The sequence below is a fragment of the Ammospiza nelsoni genome, chromosome 21 (assembly GCF_027579445.1).
Source record: "Ammospiza nelsoni isolate bAmmNel1 chromosome 21, bAmmNel1.pri, whole genome shotgun sequence".
Classification (NCBI taxonomy): Eukaryota; Metazoa; Chordata; class Aves; order Passeriformes; family Passerellidae; genus Ammospiza; species Ammospiza nelsoni.
This window is the reverse complement of record NC_080653.1, coordinates 9514135-9538102: the sequence shown is the minus strand read 5'-3', so window position 1 is coordinate 9538102 and position 23968 is coordinate 9514135. Positions and strand designations below refer to the sequence as shown.

General features: G+C 43.6%; 2 protein-coding genes across 2 annotated transcripts in view; both read right to left on the bottom strand.

The window, feature by feature from the left end:
- BRIP1 (BRCA1 interacting helicase 1) overlaps positions 1–5066 on the bottom strand; it is a 49204-nt gene extending 44138 nt beyond the window's left edge. The window contains exons 1-6 of the mRNA XM_059486982.1: positions 5046–5066; positions 3800–3927; positions 3098–3209; positions 2577–2771; positions 2190–2317; positions 1567–1701 (exon numbers count right to left, since the gene is read on the bottom strand). Coding sequence (XP_059342965.1) covers positions 1567–1701; positions 2190–2317; positions 2577–2771; positions 3098–3209; positions 3800–3892 — 663 coding nt within the window. The 5' untranslated portion in view covers positions 3893–3927; positions 5046–5066. The remainder of the gene's footprint in view (positions 1–1566; positions 1702–2189; positions 2318–2576; positions 2772–3097; positions 3210–3799; positions 3928–5045) is intronic.
- Positions 5067–5707: 641 nt separating this feature from the next.
- INTS2 (integrator complex subunit 2) lies at positions 5708–21000 on the bottom strand. Its single transcript, XM_059487196.1, has 24 exons — positions 20708–21000; positions 20142–20280; positions 19414–19516; positions 19141–19254; positions 18325–18455; positions 18070–18243; positions 17404–17630; positions 16762–16887; positions 16147–16218; positions 15931–16045; positions 15239–15307; positions 14956–15090; positions 14403–14579; positions 14064–14172; positions 13273–13377; positions 12665–12829; positions 12308–12509; positions 11670–11795; positions 10913–11102; positions 9830–10090; positions 8752–8859; positions 8110–8215; positions 7786–7962; positions 5708–6966 (listed from the first exon to the last, which is right to left on the bottom strand). The coding sequence occupies exons 1-24, from the start codon at positions 20998–21000 to the stop codon at positions 6797–6799; spliced, it is 3594 nt and encodes a 1197-aa protein (XP_059343179.1). The 3' UTR covers positions 5708–6796.
- Positions 21001–23968: the final 2968 nt, after the last annotated feature.

Here is a 23968-nt window from a genome sequence, read left to right as displayed (position 1 = left end):
ATGTTAAACTGCAATGGGCTAGCACATTAAGACAGATTCTTTTCACAGTTGTTTTTTGATACCCCAAGTGTTTGTTACACTACTCTCCATTTACTGTTTACTTTCTTCCCCTGCTGGAAATGGGGATTCCTTAACCCAGCTGCCCCAGTTTCTCAGGCCATATGCTCTGACAGAAGCAATCAAGAGAGTACCTGAGGTTATAATTTCCCCTTTAAACTCACACTGGAGCTGCCCTCCCTTGCAGGAGTTAATCCAGAGCTGGATTCCCAGGCTGGGAGTGAAGCAGCTGGGAGCAGCTTTGGGTGCTCAGCCACATGTGCAGGTGCTGGATGCAGCAGGGCTGGGAGCACAGAGCACCTCTCAGGCTCTTACAACAACCAACCCATTCTCCCTCCTGCAGGAGAAACAGGACTTGATAAGAAACTGGATCTGCTCTAAGAGGAGTGAGCACTGTAAAACACAGGATACTCAAAGGCAGCTTGTCTCAGTGAACAAGCAATGCTGTTATCAATCATTGTATCACCACAAACACACAGTCCATCAGGTGAGTGTTCAAACGGGAGCTCTGCTGATTTCATTCCCTAAGCCACACCAAAAACCATTTTTATACCCAATACCTGTGCTCTGATGCTCTTCCTGTTGTAAACTAAATGCAGTTAAGGCTCAGAACTACTAATGACAAATCAGGCTTTACTTTCTGCAATTTCCTTGATACCAGACAAGTTCTGAGTCTGCTCATCACAGCAAAATAACACCTTATTCTGTCATCCTTAAAAAGAAACTTCAACAGAAGTGACCCCCTTTCTTTCTTCTTAGGTTACTTCTTTCTAAAGGTGTAGTAAACAACAGATTGTTTAGTTCTCAATTTTCTTCTAGACAAAAAATTTCTACAATTTCTACAAGTTTTAAATCAAATTTTTCATGTACCCACACCAAAGCACCAGAGGAAATTTTACAATCAGGAAGGATGAGAGTTCCTTTTATTTGAAAATGAACAGCACACTCTGGTGGCCTTTGGGTTTCCAACTGCCAACTGAAGCTCAGTGGCACAGAGCATTTCAAATCTTACTCAAACATCTACAGAGCTCTCCAAAACTAATAAAAAGTACCTCCCATCAAATGGCCTACAACACAGAGTCACTTTTTAAGGAAAATATTTAGCTCCCAGTATCTTACAGTAATCCTGTAGCTTTTGGTTTCCCTTGGGGTTACTACATCTCAGCTTGGCCTCTCACACTCAGCCCTCTACTGCCTCACACTCCCTCTTCTACTGCTTTGCCCCAACAAACATTTATGTAAAATCTATTTTCAAACAGTAAGAAATGCAGAAAATGCCCAACAAAGCTGCAGAAATAGGTGCAACCTGTAATTTAACTTCTGATGTGATACTTCTGCTACAGAAAATGGAAATAAAACCCAAAGCACTGAGGAACATTTGCATTAGCTTCAGTGTTTGCTCAAACTTCATTAAGCTGCATCTCATGCATAACCCCTTCACATAAAATATTGTTTTAAATTGTTCTTGAACTAACACTCTGGTGTAAAAGATATTTCTGAATTACTCACTGTTTGGGGAGAACAAGTAGTGGTTTTCATGCTTTTTTCAGAGTGAACAATCAGCTCTCCATTTTTCTTCTGATGATAAACTTCCAGAGCATCAACCAGCTGCACTCCTTTAGCAAGGCAGTGACGTTTTCTCACCTGCTGGGGAAAGCACCAGTGGGAAAATGCCCAGGGCACAGGGATGTGCTCACACTGGCAGCCCTGCTCTTGTTTCAGCTGAGTCTGCTTTAGTAACTGGGCATCAACAGTTTAACCAAGTCAGCCACACACAGGTCATTGAGGAAAGCTATAAAGTTTTAATTATAAAGAATCTGTAGTTATTGCTGAGCTTTTCTGCTTTGCTTTCCCACTGTTACAGAACTTACAGAAATCATAACACCATCAACTGGGAATAAATGTATTTGGGGATATTACTTGCTTAAATGTGAAAGGGTTTAGGACGGGGTACAATGAACAATTTAGTGCAACAGTGGACTCCTTTGTAACAAATACCAATAAAAATGAACAAAACCCTGTCACTAAACTGTGACTGTGATGTGATTCACTCATTCCCCACACCCTCCCCTATAACATGAACTGGATTTGAGAGTTTGCCTGAGCTACACCCAGATGATTTCACTGCTCACCTGCTGCTCTGTCTCTAAAGGACGAATCCTCTTCCTGTCCACCTGGAAATCATCATTCTCACTGGCATGAAGGGATAACTTCTTTTTGGCAGACAGCTTTGAAGCCAGTGTTTCATTTTCCTTACATTCTGTAATTAACAAAATCAAATGGATGTCCATTACTAGGGATGCATTAAATAAGGGCAACATTTTAAAATGTAACTACTACAGAACAGTAACTGCTAGAATTGCTATAAATTATATGGTGTAGGAAACAGTGTTAATTTCTAGACAGATTAAGCACTGTACAGATTTCATGCAGGGCACAACCAGGGCTGCCACTGTGATGGTCAAAAACCATCCCTGGCCTAAAGCAGCAGAATTTGAGCTGCCTACAGCTGAGGTTACCTGTGCTTGGCAGAGGGCTCCCAGGTCTCCTGGAAGTTCCTGGCTCAGGACAATTGGCAGAACAAGGAGCACTGGGAGTCCCACTCGCTGCAGCCTCGCTGCTCCTGGCCTGGGAGTGACACCTGCAGTGACAGGGGGGGGATGGCGCTGCCTTCCTGTCCTCCTTGTCACACGACGAGCTTGGCACTGACTTCTCTGGGGGACAAAGTCATTTATCTGTCACTAACAGCACCATGAGGATGGCAGCTCAGTGCCAGTCCAGCTGAACCAGCTGTGGTCACCTCTGCAGAGCACAGGAAGGAAACAGCTCCCTCCTCCCATCAATCCACACACCCCAATGAGGATTTTCCTCCATTCCCTTCTGGGATCTAAGCCCAGCTCAGCATTCCTGCTCCACACTGCCATTAAGGCAAGGTGCCAGTGGTGGGCCCAGACTGAAACCAAATGTTTAAGGGCTGATGGAAACCAATTAATTATTTTATATTTTGTAATAAAAGCTGTGCAGACACTCTGACACTCACCATACAAAGCCTGCTGCCATGATAGTGCAGAACAAAGTAAGGCCAAGCTTTTGCCACTTCCTGTGGGGCTCTCCAGCAAACAGTGCTGCCTGTTATTCAAGCCTTTCACAATCTTCAAGGGGAATAAAATAAACAGAATTAACAGAAAACAAAGCAGATGTGTTTAGCTAATCTTAGCAATAATGGCCTAATGTCCAGCCTAAACTTTCCCTGGCACATCCTAAGGCTGTGCCCTCTTGTCCTGTCACTGGTGAAAACTCTTAAAAAATCTTTAAATATAAATGCAATAATTCATTTAGAAAAGTGCCCCTAAAAAATAGAAACTTCTTGAAATATTACTGTACATAATTCTTCTGTTTAGATAATGAGGCTTACTAAATCATTCCCCACCCTATAAACCTGAACATTTGTATATAACTGTAATTACAGCACAACTGGATACTCATAAACATTCTTAGAGCACAAGGAACTTGTTTCTGGGCATAAATGCTCCCAAATCCAAAATGTACTTCAAGATTCCCTACCCATGGCTCAGACACTGCCCAGCACAGAGAACACTGAGTGGTTACCACTGAATTCAAGATACCACAAGCTCTGAATTCCATGTGTCACCTTTCTGAATGCTGGCAGAGATTCTGGAACTCCAAATATTGGCAAACACAAGCTCTGAGTGTGGCAAATGCCAGGACAAAGGGTACTCACAGCGTTCATCATGGCCAGCTGGGAGGGGTAAGCCTTGCAGGGGAACAGGATCTTCACCCCCCCTATGGTGTACTGTGCCCCCTCAGAAGGCATGGCCAGCTCTCCTCCTGCCTGCTTCAGCTTCAACACTGCAATTCAAACACAGCGCTGGTGACTCAGTGCTAGCAAACAATAAATAAATAAAAACACCATGAGCTGCACACAGCACTTCAGGTTCTGTTAGACTGGAGATAGAACCCAAATCCATGCAGGAAAAATATTTTAGAATATTAAGTGACTAAAACCAGCCAGTTTTTAACTCTAGAGGTCCATCAGCTTGAACTGCAAGATGTCATAAACTACAAACATAAAGCAGCTTGTACATTTTATAACAATGAAAAATAAAACTGGACAATGACTTTAAAAATGAGATGCTTAAAAACATCCTCCTTCCACAAATAATGCAGGAATTCGTCAGGGGAAAAGGAGTATCCCTCAATTTACTAATTTGTGTTTGTTACCTTGAATATCTCAGAATAATAAAGACAGACAGTTTGTATTAAAAAGGTGAAATTATTGAACTAAAAATATTGAAGAGGCATAAATGGCTTTAAGATACAATATTTTTGAACAATACAGGGGGTTTTTTTCTCATATTTTTTCAACACTGATGAAGACAGCAACTTTAAACTGGCAGATTCTCTGGGATAAATTAACTCATCTGGCTTTTAATAATTAAACATATACATCAAAAAAGCACCAACTCGTGGCACGATTCCGTTTCAACACCGAGCTCCTCAATAGGACAAAGCAATTCCAGCAAAAGAAGACGCCTGAGTTTACACCCAACGCCTCGTTCCAGAGGGAAAGGCAACCTCGCTCCAAGGCTTTTCCCAACCATTCCGGGAGGGGAACTCGCTTAAACAAGCACAGCTCCGAACTCAGCGGGCCCTGAGGGGAAGGGAGGGCCCGGGACACCGCAGGGCCCCTCCGTGGCGTGACCAGAGCCACCAGGGGCTCCCCCAGGGACATCTCCACCCGGGCAGAGCCGCTCTGCCGCCCGAGCGCTCAGGAAGCGGTGGGGCCGCCCCAGCCCAGCCCACAGAGCAGCACCTGGGCCTTCGCTTCCTTTGTGCGCTCGGCGAGGCGGAGGCGCCGCCGCCGCTTCCCCCGCGCCCCTCACGGCCCCGCACCTGCGGCCCCTCAGCGCCTCCGTCCTTCCCGCCTCCGCCCCAGCCAATCAGCTGACAGGAAAGGGCAAACAAACCGCCAATCAGGACAGCGTACACTGGCGCGCTCCCGCCTTCACCTCTGCGCGCCGGCAGCCAATCACAGGGCGCCTCCTTGGCTTCCGGGTTGTAGGCGTTGCTAGGCAACCGCGCTATTTGTGAAATACATAAATACTTGTTATTGGCCTTTATCATTATTATTAATAATAATATATTTATTATTTTATTATTATATTATTTCGGTTCTAGATTTATCATGTTTTATATTTTAGAAGCATTGCATTTTATTATTGGGTATCATCATTATTTATCATACTACATTATTAATTATTACTATTATTGTATTTGTTAATATAATATTTATTGTAATTATTGATTATATTATATTATATTATATTATATTATATTATATTATATTATATTATATTATATTATATTATATTATATTATATTATATTATATTATATTATATTATATTATATTATATTATATTATATTATATTATATTATTATACTTTTAAGCAGAGTGCACAGAAAGCACCATGGAAAAATTAATAGATTTTGGAAAATCAGTGTTTTTTCATTACTACCACACACAGCTCCTGTTCTTGTCAGTTGTTTCCCTCAGGTGAAATTTGGGATGAACCTGGAAACTTAAAAGCAAAACAGAAAACCCCTTTGAACTTCAGTCATACTGCTGTTGTTGTTTTTGGGGATTTTTTTATTTAAATACCACTACAGGATATAAAATTACACTTGGAACCGAGGAGAAAAAAAATACATACATTTCAATTATTTACATAATTTACATAAAGATGACAAAAATACACTCGGTGGGCAGATGGTGACGGGGGTGTCACAGCAGGAATCCTGGAGCACAAACCCACGGGGCTTTCCCACATTGCCATGAGGGAATTCCAGCCTTGCACACAAAAGAACAACCAACCCCATGGAGCAGAAAGGATTTGGCCTTGGAATTGCTTTGGCACAGCTGAAACCTGTCCCTGCTGTCCCTCTGCACAGCCACCCTCAGCCTCCATTTCTCTTTTCAATCTTCCCCTGATGACAGCTCTGCACTCATTCCCTCAAGTCTTTTTCACCTTTTTTTTTTTTTAAGTTAAAAACCACAAAACCATCTGAGCTGTATTCTTTAAAATCCCATTTCTATGGCTCATCTTTACTATCAGCACTTTTTTTTTTAAGAAACTTTTAGACCAGTTTCAAACCCTCAGTGAAGCCTGGTTGATCTTTGAATGAAGCTCCTGATTTCATGAACTGAAGCTCTGCAAATAGTTGGACACAGAAATAAATTTCCTCATTTTCTGAGAACTCAGTGTGAAGGTGCAGGTTTTTGACACCACTTTTTCAAGTATTCCTTGGAGCATTTTATTCCAGCTTGCTCTGCAAGGCCCTGCAGCAGCAGCAGCAGCTCATTTACCTCAGGCAAATTTCAATCTCCAATTTTTCTCAGCCATCATTTTGCTGTTTGCCCAACAAAAGAAATATTTCAGTGTTCTAAAACCCTTCCAGGTGTGTTGCTGTGCCACTTCAGGAGCTGAGCAAGCCTGAAAATCACTTTTTCCCTGGAAATTATTCCCTGATCCCTTCAGCCTCAGAAGTTCTCACCAAATCCGGTTGAAGAGATTTTCTCCTCAGCCGTGACTCAATCAAGGAATGAAAATTGTGGACTTTGCTCCAGCTCCTCAGCCCACTTTCACAGCTTTTTCCAAATTTAGGCACCATAAAGAGTGGGAAAAATTACAGGACAACTTGCCTGGGGTTTTTTTCCCTAAATGCCACTGACACTCATGTTGATGATTTCGATGATGGTGTTCTCCACACACTGGCACAGCTGCACATCAGGGTCCAGGCTTGCAGAGTCCCTGGAGCAGCTTTTGCTGGAGGAATCTTTACAGAACCCTGAGAAATCGTGTGGCTTCTCCTTCAGCTGCTGGAGACCTGGAAAATGCAGCAGGAAAAATAAGATAAATATTGAGGATTGCTCTTTCCAGCTATAACACAAATAGAAGATTGCAAAGCTGAGCCAGCACCATCCCATGCTCTGGTTATTTCCAGAGACACCATGAAATGTGAAACACAGAGAACCCTCAGAACTTTAGGTTTGTAAGCTGAAGTTTAGAATTAAACACAAGATTTGATCTGAAACTTTAGAAAAAGCTTCCAAAATTAAGTACTAGAAGCAAGAATAAGAATTTATAGTTTACAGCAAAACCATGTTAAACTAAGTAAAAAAAAGTTTAGTTTTAAAGTTTAAAATATAGAAAAAATAAAAGTAGTTACAAAAATAAACAAGTTTAAAATGCATATGATATATATCTATTGTAATGCATAAACTCTTAAGTTTATATATCATAATTAGCTAAAAACCTTACACTGAGTCCGTAAGACTAAATATTTAAAGACTGAGTCGAAAACATAAATATCCTTATTAACAATATTTTATTCATCAATAACTCCTTAAAAAGCCTTGTAACTAAAGGTCTTGTGACCTTTTAAACCATACAATAATGATATAAACTGAACTCACCCTTCCTATAACAAAGACAAAAAAATAAACCACACCATCAAAACCAATTCACAAATCCCATCTCAAATTCCTTCCAGAACTCCCCACAAGTAAATTATCACAACACCACAACATTTAAGTAAATAATGAAGTAAATTAAGTCAGTAATTAAGTAAATTATCACAGCAGCACCACATTTCTGTCTCATCTCCCTGTGCCAGGCCCTTTGGGGTGCTGAGTCTGTGACTTACGGGTGATGATGGGGTCGAAGTCTCGGGTCTGTGTGGCAACATCAGAGGCACAAACTTGTCCAATCTGGATCAGCAGGGACATGATGTCCTCATAGAGGGGAGGAAAGGCCTGGCAGAAGGACACCAGGCAGGGCAGGGTGGGCATGAAGAACGTGTAACGCTTGGACTGGGTCAGGACTGCCAGGGAGGAGGAAGTGCAGGAGTAAAAATAAATATTATAAAATCCAATCAAGAATTGTCACTTTTATAATAGCAGTTAGAGAAAACTGCATTCAGCCCAGAGAAATCCTGCTGGCCCCCCAGAGGTGGATTTTGGGGTGGTACCTGTGAGCAGAGTCCCCATCACGTTGATGGCCAAGCGAGCCACGCTGAGGGATTTGGGCAGGGCATACTGGATGCACAGGTAGGAGAGCAGCTGGATGGCAAAGATCTGCCAAAGGAGACAAAAACAATGAGGTTATACAACTTCTAACCAAAGCTCTTCACCACACTTAACAGTAAGTAAATATTCCCTCTTTCACCATGAAGGAAATGGAAACCAAAGAAGCCTTAACAATAGTTATTTTTCTGCTGGTATGAAGAAAAATAACCCACACATATTTAACATTAATCAGTGCTTCAAAATCTCCCCTAGAACTATTGCTCCAACAATAATGAGCAATAAAGCAACACACAATGGGCAACACAACCCTTGCAGAAGATATTTAGGTTGACACACTCTAGTTTTAACCTCAGCGGTAAGTTAATACTAGAAAGGATTAAATAAGATAAACTACAAAGTTGGTTTGATACAGAAACAGGGAATCTTTAACCCAACAAATTCCAGTTACCGTCAATGCCAGGCCTTTAATTTAATGTAAAAGTGCTACAAATATTCCCTGAACATCCCAGGCAAGTCAGAACAGGATGTTTTTAGTGACTGTTTTATTCTCCCCCATGCCAGCATCCCACAGTGATTCCCAGTACCTGCTTTTCCAGCTCAGGCTGGGCAATGAGCTCAGGAATGAAATCCAGGCAGATGTGCATGGATGGGATCCCAGCCACTGTCAGTGCCAGGAGCTCACATGGATAACCCTGTGGGATGAAGAGGTGTGGCAGTGTGCCACAGGTGTGTTTGAAAATTCTGCTTCAAGTCAGATTTAAATTACACCTGAGTTAATGCTTTGTTTCAAAGTTAATATATTTATAATTCCCTTTTGTCTAGAGTTTGCAGCAGGCCTGGAATGCCAAGGAACAAGAGGCAGACTGGGTACAAACCCAGGCTCTGGATCAATTCTTTATCATCAATATTCAATGATTTATTTTTATAGAAGCTCTCCCCCCACTCCCCAAAGGAAAGCAGAATGCAGTGACCTTTTCCTTCTGTGTCTTTCCTGTGCTCCAAATTTCACCATCAGCCTCAACCTGCTCATTTCACAACTGCCCCATAATGACTTTTTTATCACTTAGTCAGTTCCAGGTCAAGGCAAATTAACTCCTTGTAAAGAGTCTGCCATCTGGCAAGGAGCAACTTAATATGCATTAAAAACACATTTGTATTTTAGAAATTACTGATCTTCCCCCTCTTCCATTCTCTTTTTGAAGGGGCTCAGATGCTTTTGCAGGGCAAACATTTCTCCTTCCACTGTAAAGAGATAAACTGTGCCCAAACAAAAAGGAAAGATAAGGAGATGTTTACATTTGAAGCCAAATTAGTTTTGAATAATGGGAATATTAATTTAAAAACAAGGCCAGAAAAAAGTAACCCACAAAAGATGTGGAATGAGTAATTACATGGTGATTACAAGGGCAGTTTTCCTTGGGGTAGATGGACAAACTGAAAGGGGCAGAGGCACAAAGGGGGGGAGCAGGCAGAGTTTGGGTGCTGCCTTCTCACTAAACCAAGAGACAAGAGAGATCTCACTAAAGCAGGCACTGGAACAGGGAGGAAGTGCAAACGGGAGCAGACAGAAGGACAAAAGTGGATTATTATCATTGCTGAGGAACCTCCAGCAGCCCCTGAGCTCCCCCCTTGGCTCTGCCACCCTGGGCAGGGCAGGCACACCTGGAAATGCACCAGTTTGACAATGTTGGGGTCAGCAATGTACATCTGGTGCAGCAGGCAGCAGATCAGGCACTGCACCTCCCGCAGGTTGCACAGCAAGCTCTGCTCCTCCTCTTCCTCCTCCTCCTCCTCTGCCTCAGCCCCCTGAGGGCTCGGGGGGCTCTGCACATCCCTCAGCAAACCCTGGGCTCTGCTGCTCTGCCCCTTCTCCTCTTCTGTAGGCAAGCAGATCTCCAGGAGGATCTGCACAGCAGCACTGTCCTGGGGAGAAAAGCCAAAGATGATGCTTAAAAAAGTGAAATAAAAACAAATCAAACACAAAACAAAGAGAATTTAAGAAATGGAAGATTGTCATGTACTTGGGATTTCTACCTATGGATTTTTTAAAGTACAGAATGAAAATGACTCAGCTCAAGAACCACAAATCCTGTAGAATATTTTAAAAACTTCAACAGTTTATCTCAATCAAGATGGAAAGAAAAATAAAGGCTAAATCTAACAAAATATCATAATCACAGATGAAAAGAGTAAATTCAGTGGAATCTCATGTTGCTTCAAAATAAATACCCAGTGGTCCCTTAAAGCATCCAGAGCAGCCAAAATATGCACAGAGCCACGGAGTTCACAATATTCATCACCCTGATAATTTAAATATAAAACTTCCTGCTAACTCAAAAATAGTATTATAAGGGGAACTCCCTATGTGACATTCTTCCAGGGAAGAAGGGATGTCTGTGGAACAGGATTACTCAAGAATTTCCATTTATTGCTGTCTCACTGCTCCAAATCCAATCACAAACAGCCTCTGGATCACACAAGCATCGAGGCAAAAGGGCTGGTGAGCAGAACTCATCTGTACTGACAAACAACCACTATCAAAGCAGTAAATCAGCACATTGCTTCAGACCAGAAAAAAGAAAATATTAAACCATCTGAATACAAAGGCTGTCTTCTTTTCCGTGGTAACAGAAGTTGGTAAAATAAAATAATTTAAAAGGCCTCATTTTTTAATTTCCTGTTTCTGCATTTCTCTCTCATCACTTTTTCCTCACATCATGGAATTATCCATTTCTTCCCTCTTACCTGAGCAGCAAGCAAAGCATTTTTTAACTCTTCCCTTGTAACTTCTGGGGCCTCTGGACCCATTGGATTGTTTTGGGATGGCCTCATGTCCTGCTCTGCTGTTTCCTTCAGGTGAGCATTAAGGTAAGCTTTGGAAGCAAGAAGATATCCATTCAACATGTGCAAAATGATATCCATCAGAGGAGGGCTCCTGACATGGGAACACAGCAAAACAAAGATTTTTCAGTACCACGAACAAATTAAAAGTATCCCAAAGGCTGTGGCACCTCAGCTCCTCCTCTGGCACCACTGACAGCTGGGGGAACAATTTCCAAGTAGTGCAAAGATTCCCTTGGGAAATGAAGCAAATCTGCCTCTGTCACATCCACAGCAGCACCCACAGGCAGAAACTGCTGCCCAAAATATGGAATAACCACAGGCACAGGAGCTGGGAGGGTGTTACAGCTACACCTCACCCACCACCATGTACCAGCAGCATTTCCAACACTCTGCAAAGCCTCTTCACCACAAATTCCCACACCTAAATCCAAAATGGATGAGCCACATGCAAATCCCAAAGTTTTGAAAACACAGCTGGACAGGATGAAATGCTGGAACAGCAGGCCCAGCCCCACAGTCCTCAGGCCAAGTTTAACACAACACAGGTGATTAGTTTGTGATTAGTCTGAAAAGATGTTCTGAAGTGCTGAAAGCTCTCAGAAGTTTCCTGTTGGACACCTTTGTGTTAAGCATTCCCTGTGCAGCAGCACAGACTCACCTGTGCACTCTCTGGTCACACCTGAGCACAATCAGGGGGTCAATCATCAGATCATTCTGGGTGTATTTCTGCTGCCTCACCAGTTTTGCTGAAGGCTGCAGGGCATTAACAGTCATCACCCACAACCTAAAATGAGAATATTTTTATGATTTTTTTCTTTTAAATAGAAAATGTGTATGAGAAAAGGGATTCCCTAAGCACTTCGTCACTCAGCCATACTTTTCTAAGTAGCAAAAACTCCGTTTACAGCCCTTGAATTTAACCAAGGTACAGTTAACTTACTCTCCCTGGACTTGCAGCACTTTTCACTGCAGCAGAGTATCCACTTCATTTAAAAAGGCATTTTCTAACCAAAGTGAGTTCCTGTTCCATCAGGATTTCAGTACAAACAATGGACACTATAAAACCATACTCCTGTATTTTAAACTGAAGACTTCCTTTCCCCTGAGAACAAATCCTTCCTTTTAAATGCAAAGGTTCAAAATATCAACAAACTAAAAAAATGCAGCTCCAACACATTCTATTCAATCACAGCTCCAACCTCCCAGCTAAAGGCACTGTGTTGTTATTTTTAAAAGAAAAAGTGGCCTCCCACCTCTGTGCCCTAAGAAACCAAACAGTATTTTGAGCCTTGATACCTCCTGGGCATGACAGTGTTGAGAACCATCCAGAGTTTATTGACAGCCTGCAGAATCCCCCGAGGGACTCCAGCTTCCAGCAGAAGATTCATGTTTGAGGTCAACACCTCTGCATAGGGGATCAATTCTCCAGCTGAGAGAAGGGTCAGATGTTCCAGGATCTGCATCAGCTGGGTGTGATTCCCAGGCAGCATGGAAAAGGCTGGAAAACAGAAATAACAGGATCTGGGTAAAACACGACTTCTGCCATTTGAAGCATTTTGGTTATACAAATGCAGTTTAATCACACATTCCCAAATCAACTATACTCCAATCCATTTGGAAGGAATTTACTTGGAATGGAATGAAGCTCCTTACCTTCCTGGAGCTGTTTGGGAGAGTGGTTCTTGGCCATGTTGGTGAGGAGCATCCTCCTGAGCAGGGCGTCGGTGCCGGTGATCTGCTCCTCGCAGATCCAGTCATCCACAATGCACAGGTGGGGGTAGTTGGTGGCCAGGAGCCTCAGCAGGGCAGAGTGCAACCCTTGGGGACATCAGGGACATTCACAGCTCAGATTTGAGCAGCTGCATCTGTACCTGAACACATCTGTGCCGTTTATTTCAAGCCCTGAACTGAACGGCTGGGCTGCAGCTCAGTGAGGTGCACGCTCACAGCCTGATACTCCAACAGAGAGGAAAAGTTACCCTTTGGAAAATAACTCCTAAATACAGCCTGGAATATTCAACATTGTCAGGTAATTCCCACCTTAAAACCTGTCCTAGGGAGGTAAGATCTACTCTAAAAGAACTGCTTTCCTCACACTGTCACTGTGACTCTTCAAACACCTCTGCAATCTCAGTAGCTACTCCTGACCGATTTTAAAAGCAAGAGAAAGGAAAGCAAGCTATGAAAAAAGCAACAGCCACTGAGCTGAGGGCACTCAGCCTTCCTTTCCATGCACCTTAGACCTTCAGACACGTTTTTACCTCCCAGCTCCTGCTGCAGCCCCTGTGCCTGCCGGATGAGGTACTTGATTGGAATCTGATCCATCAGTGCTGAGGAGTAGGACTTGGGTTTTCTCTGCATTGCAGCTACAAGGGAACAGGACAAGAAACCACATGGAGCAGTTACAGCTAAAAACAATTCTATCCCCAACTGGATTAATAATGAAAACTTGTCTCTATATTATCCAGGTAAATTTGAGAAAATATCAAATAACTGCAATTGATTTCATGGTACTTCAGACATGAAGAAAAAAGACTGGAGAATACTGGAAGTTTTGCACCTCAAAAAGGGCTGGTAAAAACACACACCAGGTACAAACACTGAATTTTCACTAAAGTTTAATTTCATCAATAAAATACACAAAGGTCTTTTAGAACTGGTTTAAAGTCTTCACTTCAAAGGTAAAAATGGGATCATTAAGTATTACCAACTATAAAATTGTCCACCCAAAGAAACTGCACGTTTGATGACACGTGAATAAATGAAGATCTCAAATAATTATGAAGTCTTTGTTAATTGTTACTGCATTCCTTAGATGCTCATAAACACTTCTAGTAACTCAGCTTGGACCTCTCTTAATGTGTAAAACAAATGACTCCACTAGAGAGTTCTAGCAGGAACTTTATGTCCTGAATCTCTACAGCAATGTTTTATTTACTACAAACACCTGAACTTTCTATGTTGTGCTTGAATCTGACAGCAGCATGAATTATTCCCCTCTTTGCACCTAATTTTCTGTTAATCTGTCTCTCCCTGATGCTCCCACATTTACCCAGGATCTTTGTGTTGGCCAGCAGTGCCTCCTCATAGGACAGGACATAGTAGAGCACGAGCAGCTGTGTGGTGATGCTGAAGCGCTGCGTGGAACGAGCATTTTCTCCCTGCACATAAACCACACACAAAGGTCAGGTGGCATTCCTGATTCTTGGCAAGAAAAATCTGGATTTACCCACAAATATGGTGAATATCTGAGTAACAAGAGTCACTTCAAAATATATGATTGTCACAGTAGCAGGAGGGAGTTTACAGGCAGTGAAAGTAAAAAGTGAAGCAACTTAACACAAACCACGTCCCCATAAAGTACAAGAAAAAATCCAAACAAGATGATTACCCCAGAGAGTCCTTGGAAAACATTGAGGATCTCCTGCTCTGTGACAGGCTGGTTGGTGGCCTCTGGGTTGGATTTAGATGCAGGAGTGAGGATGGAGTTGATGTAGACATCAATGAGGGGCAGCAGCTGAGGGTGCAGGGGGGTGGTGGTTTCACAGAGCTGCCGGTAGATCCAGTCCTGCAAGAGAACAGCCCATGGCTGAGCAGAGCCTTTGACTTTGGAAAGTGTAAAACCAGTTCTGAACTGGTCATAAACTCTGTGTCCTAGACCCTGATTCACAAATAGAACTTGTCCTGGCTGGAAAATCATTCTGACAATGATTAAACACAGATGGGGGAGAGAGATTTATTGCTTTTAACTTCTTTAAGCAGTGGTCTCTGGATTGCAGAGCTAAAAATGAGCACCCAACTCTAAAACACAGTTCATTCTTAAATTACATGATAGGAAGGTACAAGATTCATCAAGAATTCTGCTCCTCTAAGTCAACCAGCCTGCAAAACCTCATCAGCACTCAGAATTATGAACAGAAGGTGGTACAAGGCAAAGGTGGTACCTTAATGGACACTTTGTGCTTGGTGAAGGAACGGCTCTTTAGGAGCTGGTAAATGCAGTGGATGGGCAAAAAGCCAGTGATGTTGGCACTGAGGCTGCCTGTCACAGGCACACGGACAGCATGGGCTGTGACCACCTGCAGGGAGAGACAGAGAGCACAAAAACCACTCAGCACAAGGTGACCGAGTCACACAGCCCTGACTGGCATCTCCTTATTTTGGGGGAATACCCCAAAGGGAAAGGAAAGGGCAAAGGAGGAAAAAAAATCCCTAGGTTGAAAATACCTGTTCAGTGAAAATCTCCTGTGTGAAGATTGTCTTCATTCTGCTCAGTGAGCTGGGCTTAATAACAATCTGAAATTCAGATGAAGTACTTAGAATTGCAAGTTCTATCTTACTTATAACTACTGTTAACTTTTAGCCTTTTAAAACTTGGTTTTCCTGGTATCCCAGTCAAATCATATCTGTTTCAAATATCAAACAGAAATATTTTCCAATGTCACAAGTTAACCACCCAATGTCTTCCTTGTCCTAAAATCTCCCTCCCCAGCTTTTACATCTGGTGAGACATTCTTTCACAATAGTGAATTGTTGGCAAATCCCCTTTAGTAATTTACTGAAATTAATTTTTACAAGTATAGATTTTTCTTTTAACCATTTAAAATAAAAACTTTGCAGCTCAATTTGGAAAACACTTCAGTCAGTCTTCTAAAAAGTTCATTTCTCGGGAATAATGATTTCAACACGACATCACTTTTTGAAGATTCTTTTATCACCATGTTCCTCTGTATCAAGAGCTATGCACATCTGAGTGTTCTTCCAGATTAATTAACTCATTTTTCAGGTTATATTTACTTTAGGTATATTAGCAAAACCAAAGTTTTTTATATCAAAAGTAAATACCAAACTATCAAAACCCAGTAAAAAATCTGATTTTAACAGACAAATGTATGGGTTAGAAATAGTTCAGGATTTACCTTCATTCCCAGGGTGGAGCAGACCAAATCAATGATGGCACTGAGCTGGTTGCTGTGGAAGTACATGGCTACCAAGAGCAGCATCTCTCCAAAGGAAGCAGACACACCAGAAATGCTGATGAGAACAAAGAGGAGGAAATACAGGACGTAAGTAAACAGGACATAAATAAATGTGAGATTACTGGAATCACTAAAAGAAATCCAGCCTGCTCTCACCTTTCAAAGTAGGCTTCTTCCTTTATCATCCAGCTGAGCCACATCACCATGAGCTGCTCCTGCTCTGGGGTGCTGCAGAAAGAAAATCCATAATAGATCCTTTTCCCAGAAAACCAGTGCCAGTTTTACTATCACTTGCAGGTAGTGGTAGTACCTGCAAGTACAGGAACTGTACTGTTTGTACAGTTTGAGGAACCTTACACCAGGAGACTTTTTGTCACTTTCACTTCAGCATCCAAGTGCTGATAAGAAGTGATATTTGGCACAAAGGTCAGTCCAACTGTCAGGCAACTTCCTTTCTGGAATGCACCCAAGAGAAAGCTACACCCTGAATTATCTGCACTGCTTCTCTCTAAGGAACTTAGCCATGAACCTGTTCCATGGAAAAGTGAACAAGTCAGGCCTACTTCAGCCTTCAAAGAACCACTCACACTAAGCTCATGCTAATGCTCACCTCTGAAAAGACTTGGTATAAAACAAGAGTGAAATATCCATTCACCACCCACAGGGTGAGAAAAATCAACATACAGAGATTTTATAAAGCATTAGGGGGAATGTGCAGCTCTGGTGCTAAACCAGTGACATCTTGCAAAGCTCCCGCTGCACTGACAGTACCTGACCAGCGTGGAGAAGGCCAGGAGCATGCAGAAGGACAGGGACACGAAGCGCACACCGGCCGGGGTGGCGGGAGGGCGGCTCGTCATCAGCTGCAGGAGCTGCTCAGCCTCCTCATCCGTGGGCCTGGGCAGGACACAGAACAAAACAAAGCTGGGCACTGAACAGCGAAGAGATTCCCAGTCTCACACAATGGTTAAAATTCTATTTTCCCTGCTATTCAATCTGTCAAGGTGGTAATTTGCTCTGAACTTAAAAGAGATAAAAATCTCTGTTATGAGACAACAGTGAGGAAACTTCCCCAGGATATAATCTTGTCTACTGGTACAAACTACTTAAATTAAAACTAACAATGCATAAAGATGCTACATCAAAACTCTCTAAAAAGTGAAAGCAAAGGAATAAATTCAAAAGCCTTGCGATGTATGTTGCTAGAAGAGAAAACAGCTGATAACTCTACACTGCCCCAGCCATGTGGGCTTAGTGTTCTCTTAACAAGTCTGCAGAAGTGATTTTGCAGCAACAGAGAAATTGGTGAGTGCTGTCACAAGTTTTGAGGACACAGCGGCATTATGACAGAAAGCCCAAAGCCCTCACAGCCATGACATGAACAAAACCCCAGAGCATGCCAAGGCTCCTTACTTGAGGCCAGCAATGCCCATGAGGGCACAGTAGAGGCGCAGCAGGGCGCTGGCCTTCACCACGTGCTCCTCCTTGAGCCCCGAGTACACGGACACGTTGGGCTCCGTGTCGGCCTCCGCCTCCTCCACGATGTGCGTGCTGCGCACCGTGGGCAGGATCCCCATCAGCTCCAGCAGCAGCTGCCTCCTCATCTGCCACAGCACAGAGCTGATGTTATCTCTTTTTCTCTGTGTGAGAGGTTAAGAGATGAGGACAATGTCAAATTCAGCCCAACAAACAATGTGTTATGTAAGAGTTTTCATAGTCAAAGGAAGAGGGTTATTTTTTTTAAATACAGTTTTCAGTTCTGAGCTTTAGCTATGTCACCTGAGCATCTTCCCACTGTGAACACTGAGAATGAACATTTTTATCAGGCAAATATTACGACCTTACAATTCCCTGGTTTCCAGGCCTAAAAACCTCTCAGGGGAACAACCAAATAGCTGCTGCCTTCAGGGACATTATTTATGGAGAGCCTCATAAGCGGAGATTGCCCTGTAAAGGTTTCTCCAAGACATACAACAGGATTTCTGTGCATTCAGACAAATCTGCAGCACATGTCCAGATGAGTTACATCAAGATACAAGAATATTTCTTTAAAAGCAGAATACTCAAAGATTTTCTTACTTGTTGTCCATTTCGGATGAAAGTTCCAAACCACGTCCGAACCTTTGCATTTGTTCCAAGCAGCAAACCACTCACAAAACACACCAGGTCACTCACTCCATCATCTGAGGATTCGCTCTTGGTGTGATCCAAGGTCAGAGCCACACCAAGACCTGGCAGGTGACACTCCTCCACCTGATAAAACACCCAGGCTCAGTCATCTTTGCTGGGTTGGAAGCTTCAGGAAGGTTTTTGGGATTCTGATGAGAGACTCACCACCATGCCCCGCACCCTGAGGGCTTGGGAAGGGTTCATCTTGCACAGGTGCCGCAGAGCCTCCGTCCTGCGCCGGCCGCCGACGCTCTCCTCGTCCTGCCGCTCGCCGTTCTTTATCAAACCCCTGCACACTAAAAAGCCAACAGCACCTCTGAGGAAATCTGCCCTTCCCAACTCAAACTGTCACCTGTCTCAGTGGCATCTAAATCCCTGTTAGCAGGGAGAGAGGAGGTTCTCAGCCCCTGCCCAATCAGCCTTTTTAACAGGGACCTACAGATGAAAAGCTGTGAAATGTGACCGTGTTCCCAGGGGTCTGAGGATGAGGGAAGAGATGAGAATCTGACTCCATGTTTCAGAAGCTGATTTATTATTTTATGATATATATTACATTAAAACTATACTAAAAGAATAGAAGAAAGGATTTCATCAGAAGGCTAGCTAAGAATAGAATAAGAAAGAATGAGTAACAAAAACTTGTGTCTCAGACAGAGTCCAAGCCAGCTGATTGTGATTGGCCATTAATTAGAAACAACCACATGAGAGCAATCACAGATGCACCTGTTGCATTCCACAGCAGCAGATAAACATTGTTTAGATTTTGTTTTTGAGGCTTCTCAGGAGAAAAAAATCCTAAGGAAAAGAATTTTTCATAAAAGATGTCTGTGACAGACAGCATTTTTGGCCTGCAAAAAATGGGACTGAACATGCCCTGGTGGCAGCACCCAGCATTCAAATCTGTACAACTCATGGTTTAGCCCAGAATTATCCACACTGTTAGAAATCACTTCAAAAGCTGGAGGAGAAGCTGTAACTCACCCTCATTGAAACTGTCAGGGACATTGGCCACCAGCAGGCAAAGGAACCAGGCTCCGTTCTTAACATGCAGCAGAGCCTCAGCCACATCCACTATTGGCAACAGTGATGGCAGCTCTGCATGGAAAGAGGGTGCTGAAGGTCACAATGTTTCACTGGGAAACAAAAACCCTGTTTCCAAGAGCTTACATTAACCTTACATCTGCCACAGCAGCTCCGAAATTGCTTTGTTACATTTGTGAGAGGTCAGAAAACACCATAAGCACAGAAACACACCTGCTTGCAAAATGCAGAGAACATCTGCTGCCTCCTCCAGGTAAACAGGACTCTCAAAGAGCTCAGAAGATTTGAGGAAAAATTCACCATTTGATTCTGACACCTGCAAGAGAACATTTATCATCAGTGAACAGGTTTTATGGAGCAATTTGTCTAAATCTGTTTTAAATTCAGCATCTTTAGTAGGTTAAAAACTGCCAAAGCCATAAAGTTATCAACACAGAACAAGTAGGAAACGTTTGTAGAATAAGAAATATTTACTACTGGAAATACTTCAACACAGATGGTACCATTGCTTCTTTTCAGAAGAAAGAAAAACAGCCCACTGACATTCTAAGTTTACCCAAGGAAAACAAAATGTTTGGTGAGAAGGAAGTGGGGGAAGAGAAACATGATGGTTAATACCACACTGCAGTAGGGGCAAAGAATGGGATGGAGAAAAGTCAGCACTTCATTTCCAAATTATTTCTGCACTGACAGATCGCCAAATCACATTATGCGTGAGTACAGATCTCTGTATTATAGAGTCTCTCTAACATCAGCAAAGACTTCCTTAGGAAGTCACAAAGAGTTTAAGCACAAGCCACTGTTCAATCAGACTGAGACTGAATCTTGATACAGCATGTAAGGACTGGAGAAGAAGCAGCAGCACCAGAAGCACACCAGTGTGTCAGCCATTCCAGAGAGGAACCTAAATCTCACAAATATCCACCTATGGGGAAGTTCACCTTGTTCATAATGGCCAGCAACTCGCTGAGCACCAGCCGGAGCCGCCGAGGAGAATCACTGTGCTCAAATTCCAGCGTCAGCCCGTGCTGCAGCTGTGACACCAAGATGCTTTCCCCACTGCCACCTCCCAGCTTGTGCCTGGCACACAATTCAAAACAACAAGTGTTAAACGTTTCCGCAAAGACAGAAATGCTTCTGGTTAAAGGATGCACCAGTTCCCTAGGGATCTCTTCTATCCTTTAAAGACTGTTGTAATTGCAGTACAAGACAGCTAATTCAGTACATTATCGAAGTTTCAAGTGCTTCTATTCCCCAGCAGCACAGAGAGTCAGGAGAGCGCATCCATCTGAGCTGTCCCTTCATCCCACAGAGCCATCCCAGCCCTCCCCTGCCGGGGCAGCTCCCCCAGTGCCTCCCACACCTCCGCAGATCCCAGCACACACAACAAACCCCGGAGCTTTCCTAGAGAGCATCGAGGGACACGAATGGCCGGGTCCGTCCGGCGCTGCAACAGCTGGAACAGCCACACAGCCCTTCCGTCACAGATCCCCGCTCTCCGCCTTACCGGAGCTGCTGCTCCTTGCTGGCGTCCTGCTCCAGCGCGTGGAAGTCCACGGAGAGCAGCGCCACGATGGAATTGACCGCCTCGACCCCCGAGAGCAGCCGCAGGATCAGTTTCTTGTCCTGCGCCCAGCTCTGGCTCTGGTCGGCGGGCGCGCACAGCGCCATGCGCACGAGGCAGGGCAGCAGCAGCCGCAGCTCGGGGTCGCTCAGCGCGGCCAGGCGCACCACATCCACCTTCTGCATCGCCTCGAAGGCGTAGGGGCTCACGAACTGCAGCGCCGAGCACTCGGACATGGCGGCGGCAGCGGCTCCCTCACGGCCCCCGCGCCCACCCGCCGCCGCCGCCACTACCGGGGGAAGCGGGAAGTGACGTCACGGCGGGAGGGCCGAGGGGCGGGGAGGGCTGAGGGGCGGAAAGGGAGAGGCGGGAAAGGCTGAGGGGCACCGCCCTGCCCGCCCCCTCAATAAACCCACAGCACAATCAAGGCTTCATGAATAATTTATTCCATTTGAATTTTTTTGTTTTTTTAAAAAGTATAAACCTTTTTTTTTTTTCTTCATTTCCTCGATCACAATTTGTACAACTCAGTGTTTATGGCATTCGGCAGAAATAGTGTTTGTTCCTTAAATCGCTTTTTGTTGCTGTGTTTTGTCACGATGAATGCGGCGGCGGCTCGGCCGAGGGCACGTGGCGGCGGCTGTGCGAGGCTCCCGGGCACATCCAGCCGTGCCTGAGGGCGGCGGGAGCGGCTCCCTGACCTATCCGGCCACGCCAGAGCGGCGTTGAAGCAGCTCCCGGACCTGTCCGGCGCGGTGTCGGAGCAGCTCCCCGCTGTGTCCAGCTGCGGTGTTGGGATTGCCCGTGTGTCCAGCCATGGCAGCGGGGTGGCGGAGCGGCTCCCCGGTGTGTCCAGCCGTGCCCTGAGGGCGCGGGAGCGGCTCCCGCTGTGTCCGGCCGTGCTGAGGGGCGCCATGTCCATCACAAGCCCAAGGCAGCGCTCGGCAAGGTCCTCACGTCCAGTTGACTCGGAAAAACCTAAAGCTCGATGAGTAGCATCCTGAAAAAGTGACCCTGAGGATTGTGGTAGGTCCCAAATCCAGTTTTACTGTAAATTAAGCTTTACTCCACTGAAAATAAAAAGTACACCCACAAATAATAGTAAAAAAACCCTTTAAGTATGAAGCATAGTCCTGGGCCCTTTACTTAAAAAAAAAAAAATTAAATAAAACAAACAAAATCACCTTCCCAGCTGGAGGTTGCGAGACAGTAACGTGTACAATGTCACCCATGAAAGAATTCTCCAATGAAACCCAGATGAAAACAAGGTTGATGCAGCATTACTATCCCAACAGACTGATATGCGGTGCCGTACTGTTGTGCAGCAAATTATATGGTGCAATAGCATTTTTTTAAATGTTTTACTCTTATTCTTGAAAGCTTTAAAATAATGCAACATAATATTTTGATATTACAGTATTAACAAATAGTGCTTGATTAAAGACATCGGCAAGTCTTCATAGCAACACACAAAGTTAAAATTACCATCAGAGGTAAATATAGAAATACAATAATCTGCGCCATAACTGACAGCTAAGTAAGAACATAGCTGAGGATTTAAATATAAATCCATTTATCTTTAATTATTTCAGAGAATGTTAGAAAGATCTAAATGTTACAGCTCCTTTTAAAATGTGAGGGTTGTTACAAGTACAGCTGGTGGCCTTGCTGGTCTTAGCAACAGGGTTTTCAGAAACCAGATCCAAATAGTAGTGAATCAAATGTGACTAAAAGGCTTAAATGCAGTAATATCTGGGTTAAAATATGTATTTTTAATTGGAATGGAAGGATCTCAGCTTCTTCTTTCCTTGAAAGAGATAAACCTCCACAGCTACTTAAAGCACTGACAGGAACAACAGTTTCTTGCAAGGCCGTTTTGAAAATCTGTAGCTGAAATTTTCAACTACTTAAGCTTGTACTTGCTAAACAACCTCGACTTACTGGATTCTGACAATTTTATTTATAAACCAGCTATTATGTGCACTTAAAATAGTTAAATGAAAGTAGCTAACAAAAGAAGTATGCCCAATATAATAGTTGGCTCCGTGGTGCTGGCAGGTTTGATATGTACATTGCCGGCTGTGACTATCACTCCAGAAATGGCCCTTCTAGTCTTTTATAGTGGTTATAATATTATAATTTACTTTAATTGCATTTGATGGGGGGGAGGAGTGGGAGACTGGCAGCTTTCACAGTAGGAGTTTCACAGGGAAGGCTGGTCCAGGTAACAGAATACAGTTACACCAACATTCAGGCAGCTGATTCACTTACCTTTAGGAATACAAGTTCAGATTGAACACAAAACAAAGCCACACCAGAACCCAGCCCTTGGAGCTTGGTTAACTGAGCCAGGGTTAGAAATGACCACTTAGCGACAAAGCTCAAAAGAAAAAGGACATACACTTTGAAAATTCCAGTTTTAGGAGCACTTTTCCATGTCAAAAATGCCAACCAAATGAGAAAACCCTTCTGTAAGACAATGTGCCATTTAATCTGCGGTGCATTACCGAGATAAAGTCATGGACAGACCCAGTTTTTTACTCTATTTATCAAAATATGCTAACTTCTGATTGCACTCATGTTGTTCTGAAGAAATCACTGAAAATTCTCATCACCAATTGTACAACTTGTTTATACAAAACCAAAAAAGTTGCTAATATTGTATGTACACGATTCAGTGAGACTGTTCATACGAAAAAAAAAATCACCTCAGGCAGGTCTTCTGCATTTACAAAACGAGATTTTCATGAGCACAGTAAGTTTGGTAAATGCAAGCAAATTCTTCCTTGTAGAGGGGTTAACAGCAGGTGCACAAATGGATCTTAAAAGTTGCTCCTTTACAGGTTTAAACCAGCGAGACAGACAATATTAAGACCCAGGACTTGGGTTATCGTGACAGGCTCCTGGGAGCGCTGCAGGAGTTCAGTTTTTCATCTGGCAGTCAGATAAGGAACCCACAAAAAGCATCTGCAGCTGCTCTTCAGCACCCGTAGGGGCTATTTTAGAGCAGCCACAGACATTTGGCATGTGCTAGGAAAAAAGGAAGGAAACTACTGAGAAAAAACGGTGACTGTAGATAGAGGGGGACGTTTAGGAAAGCCTTGTGGTTTGTCAATCCCTTCCTTGGGGAGGGCAAAGCCTCCTTGGCACATGCCCCAGCCAGAGCCTGAAAATGGGATATGGGGAAGGCCATGCACTGATACT

Coding starts and splice junctions, on each gene's coding strand:
- INTS2 (XM_059487196.1), bottom strand. CDS start 21,000: ATGTCCGAGTGCTCGGCGCTGCAGTTCGTGAGCCCCTACGCCTTCGAG. Junction 10,091..10,912: donor ATGCTTTGCTTGCTGCTCAG/GTAAGAGGGAAG, acceptor TTTTCTCCCCAG/GACAGTGCTGCTGTGCAGAT. Junction 7,963..8,109: donor GATGGGGACTCTGCTCACAG/GTACCACCCCAA, acceptor CCTCCCTGGCAG/TCCTGACCCAGTCCAAGCGT.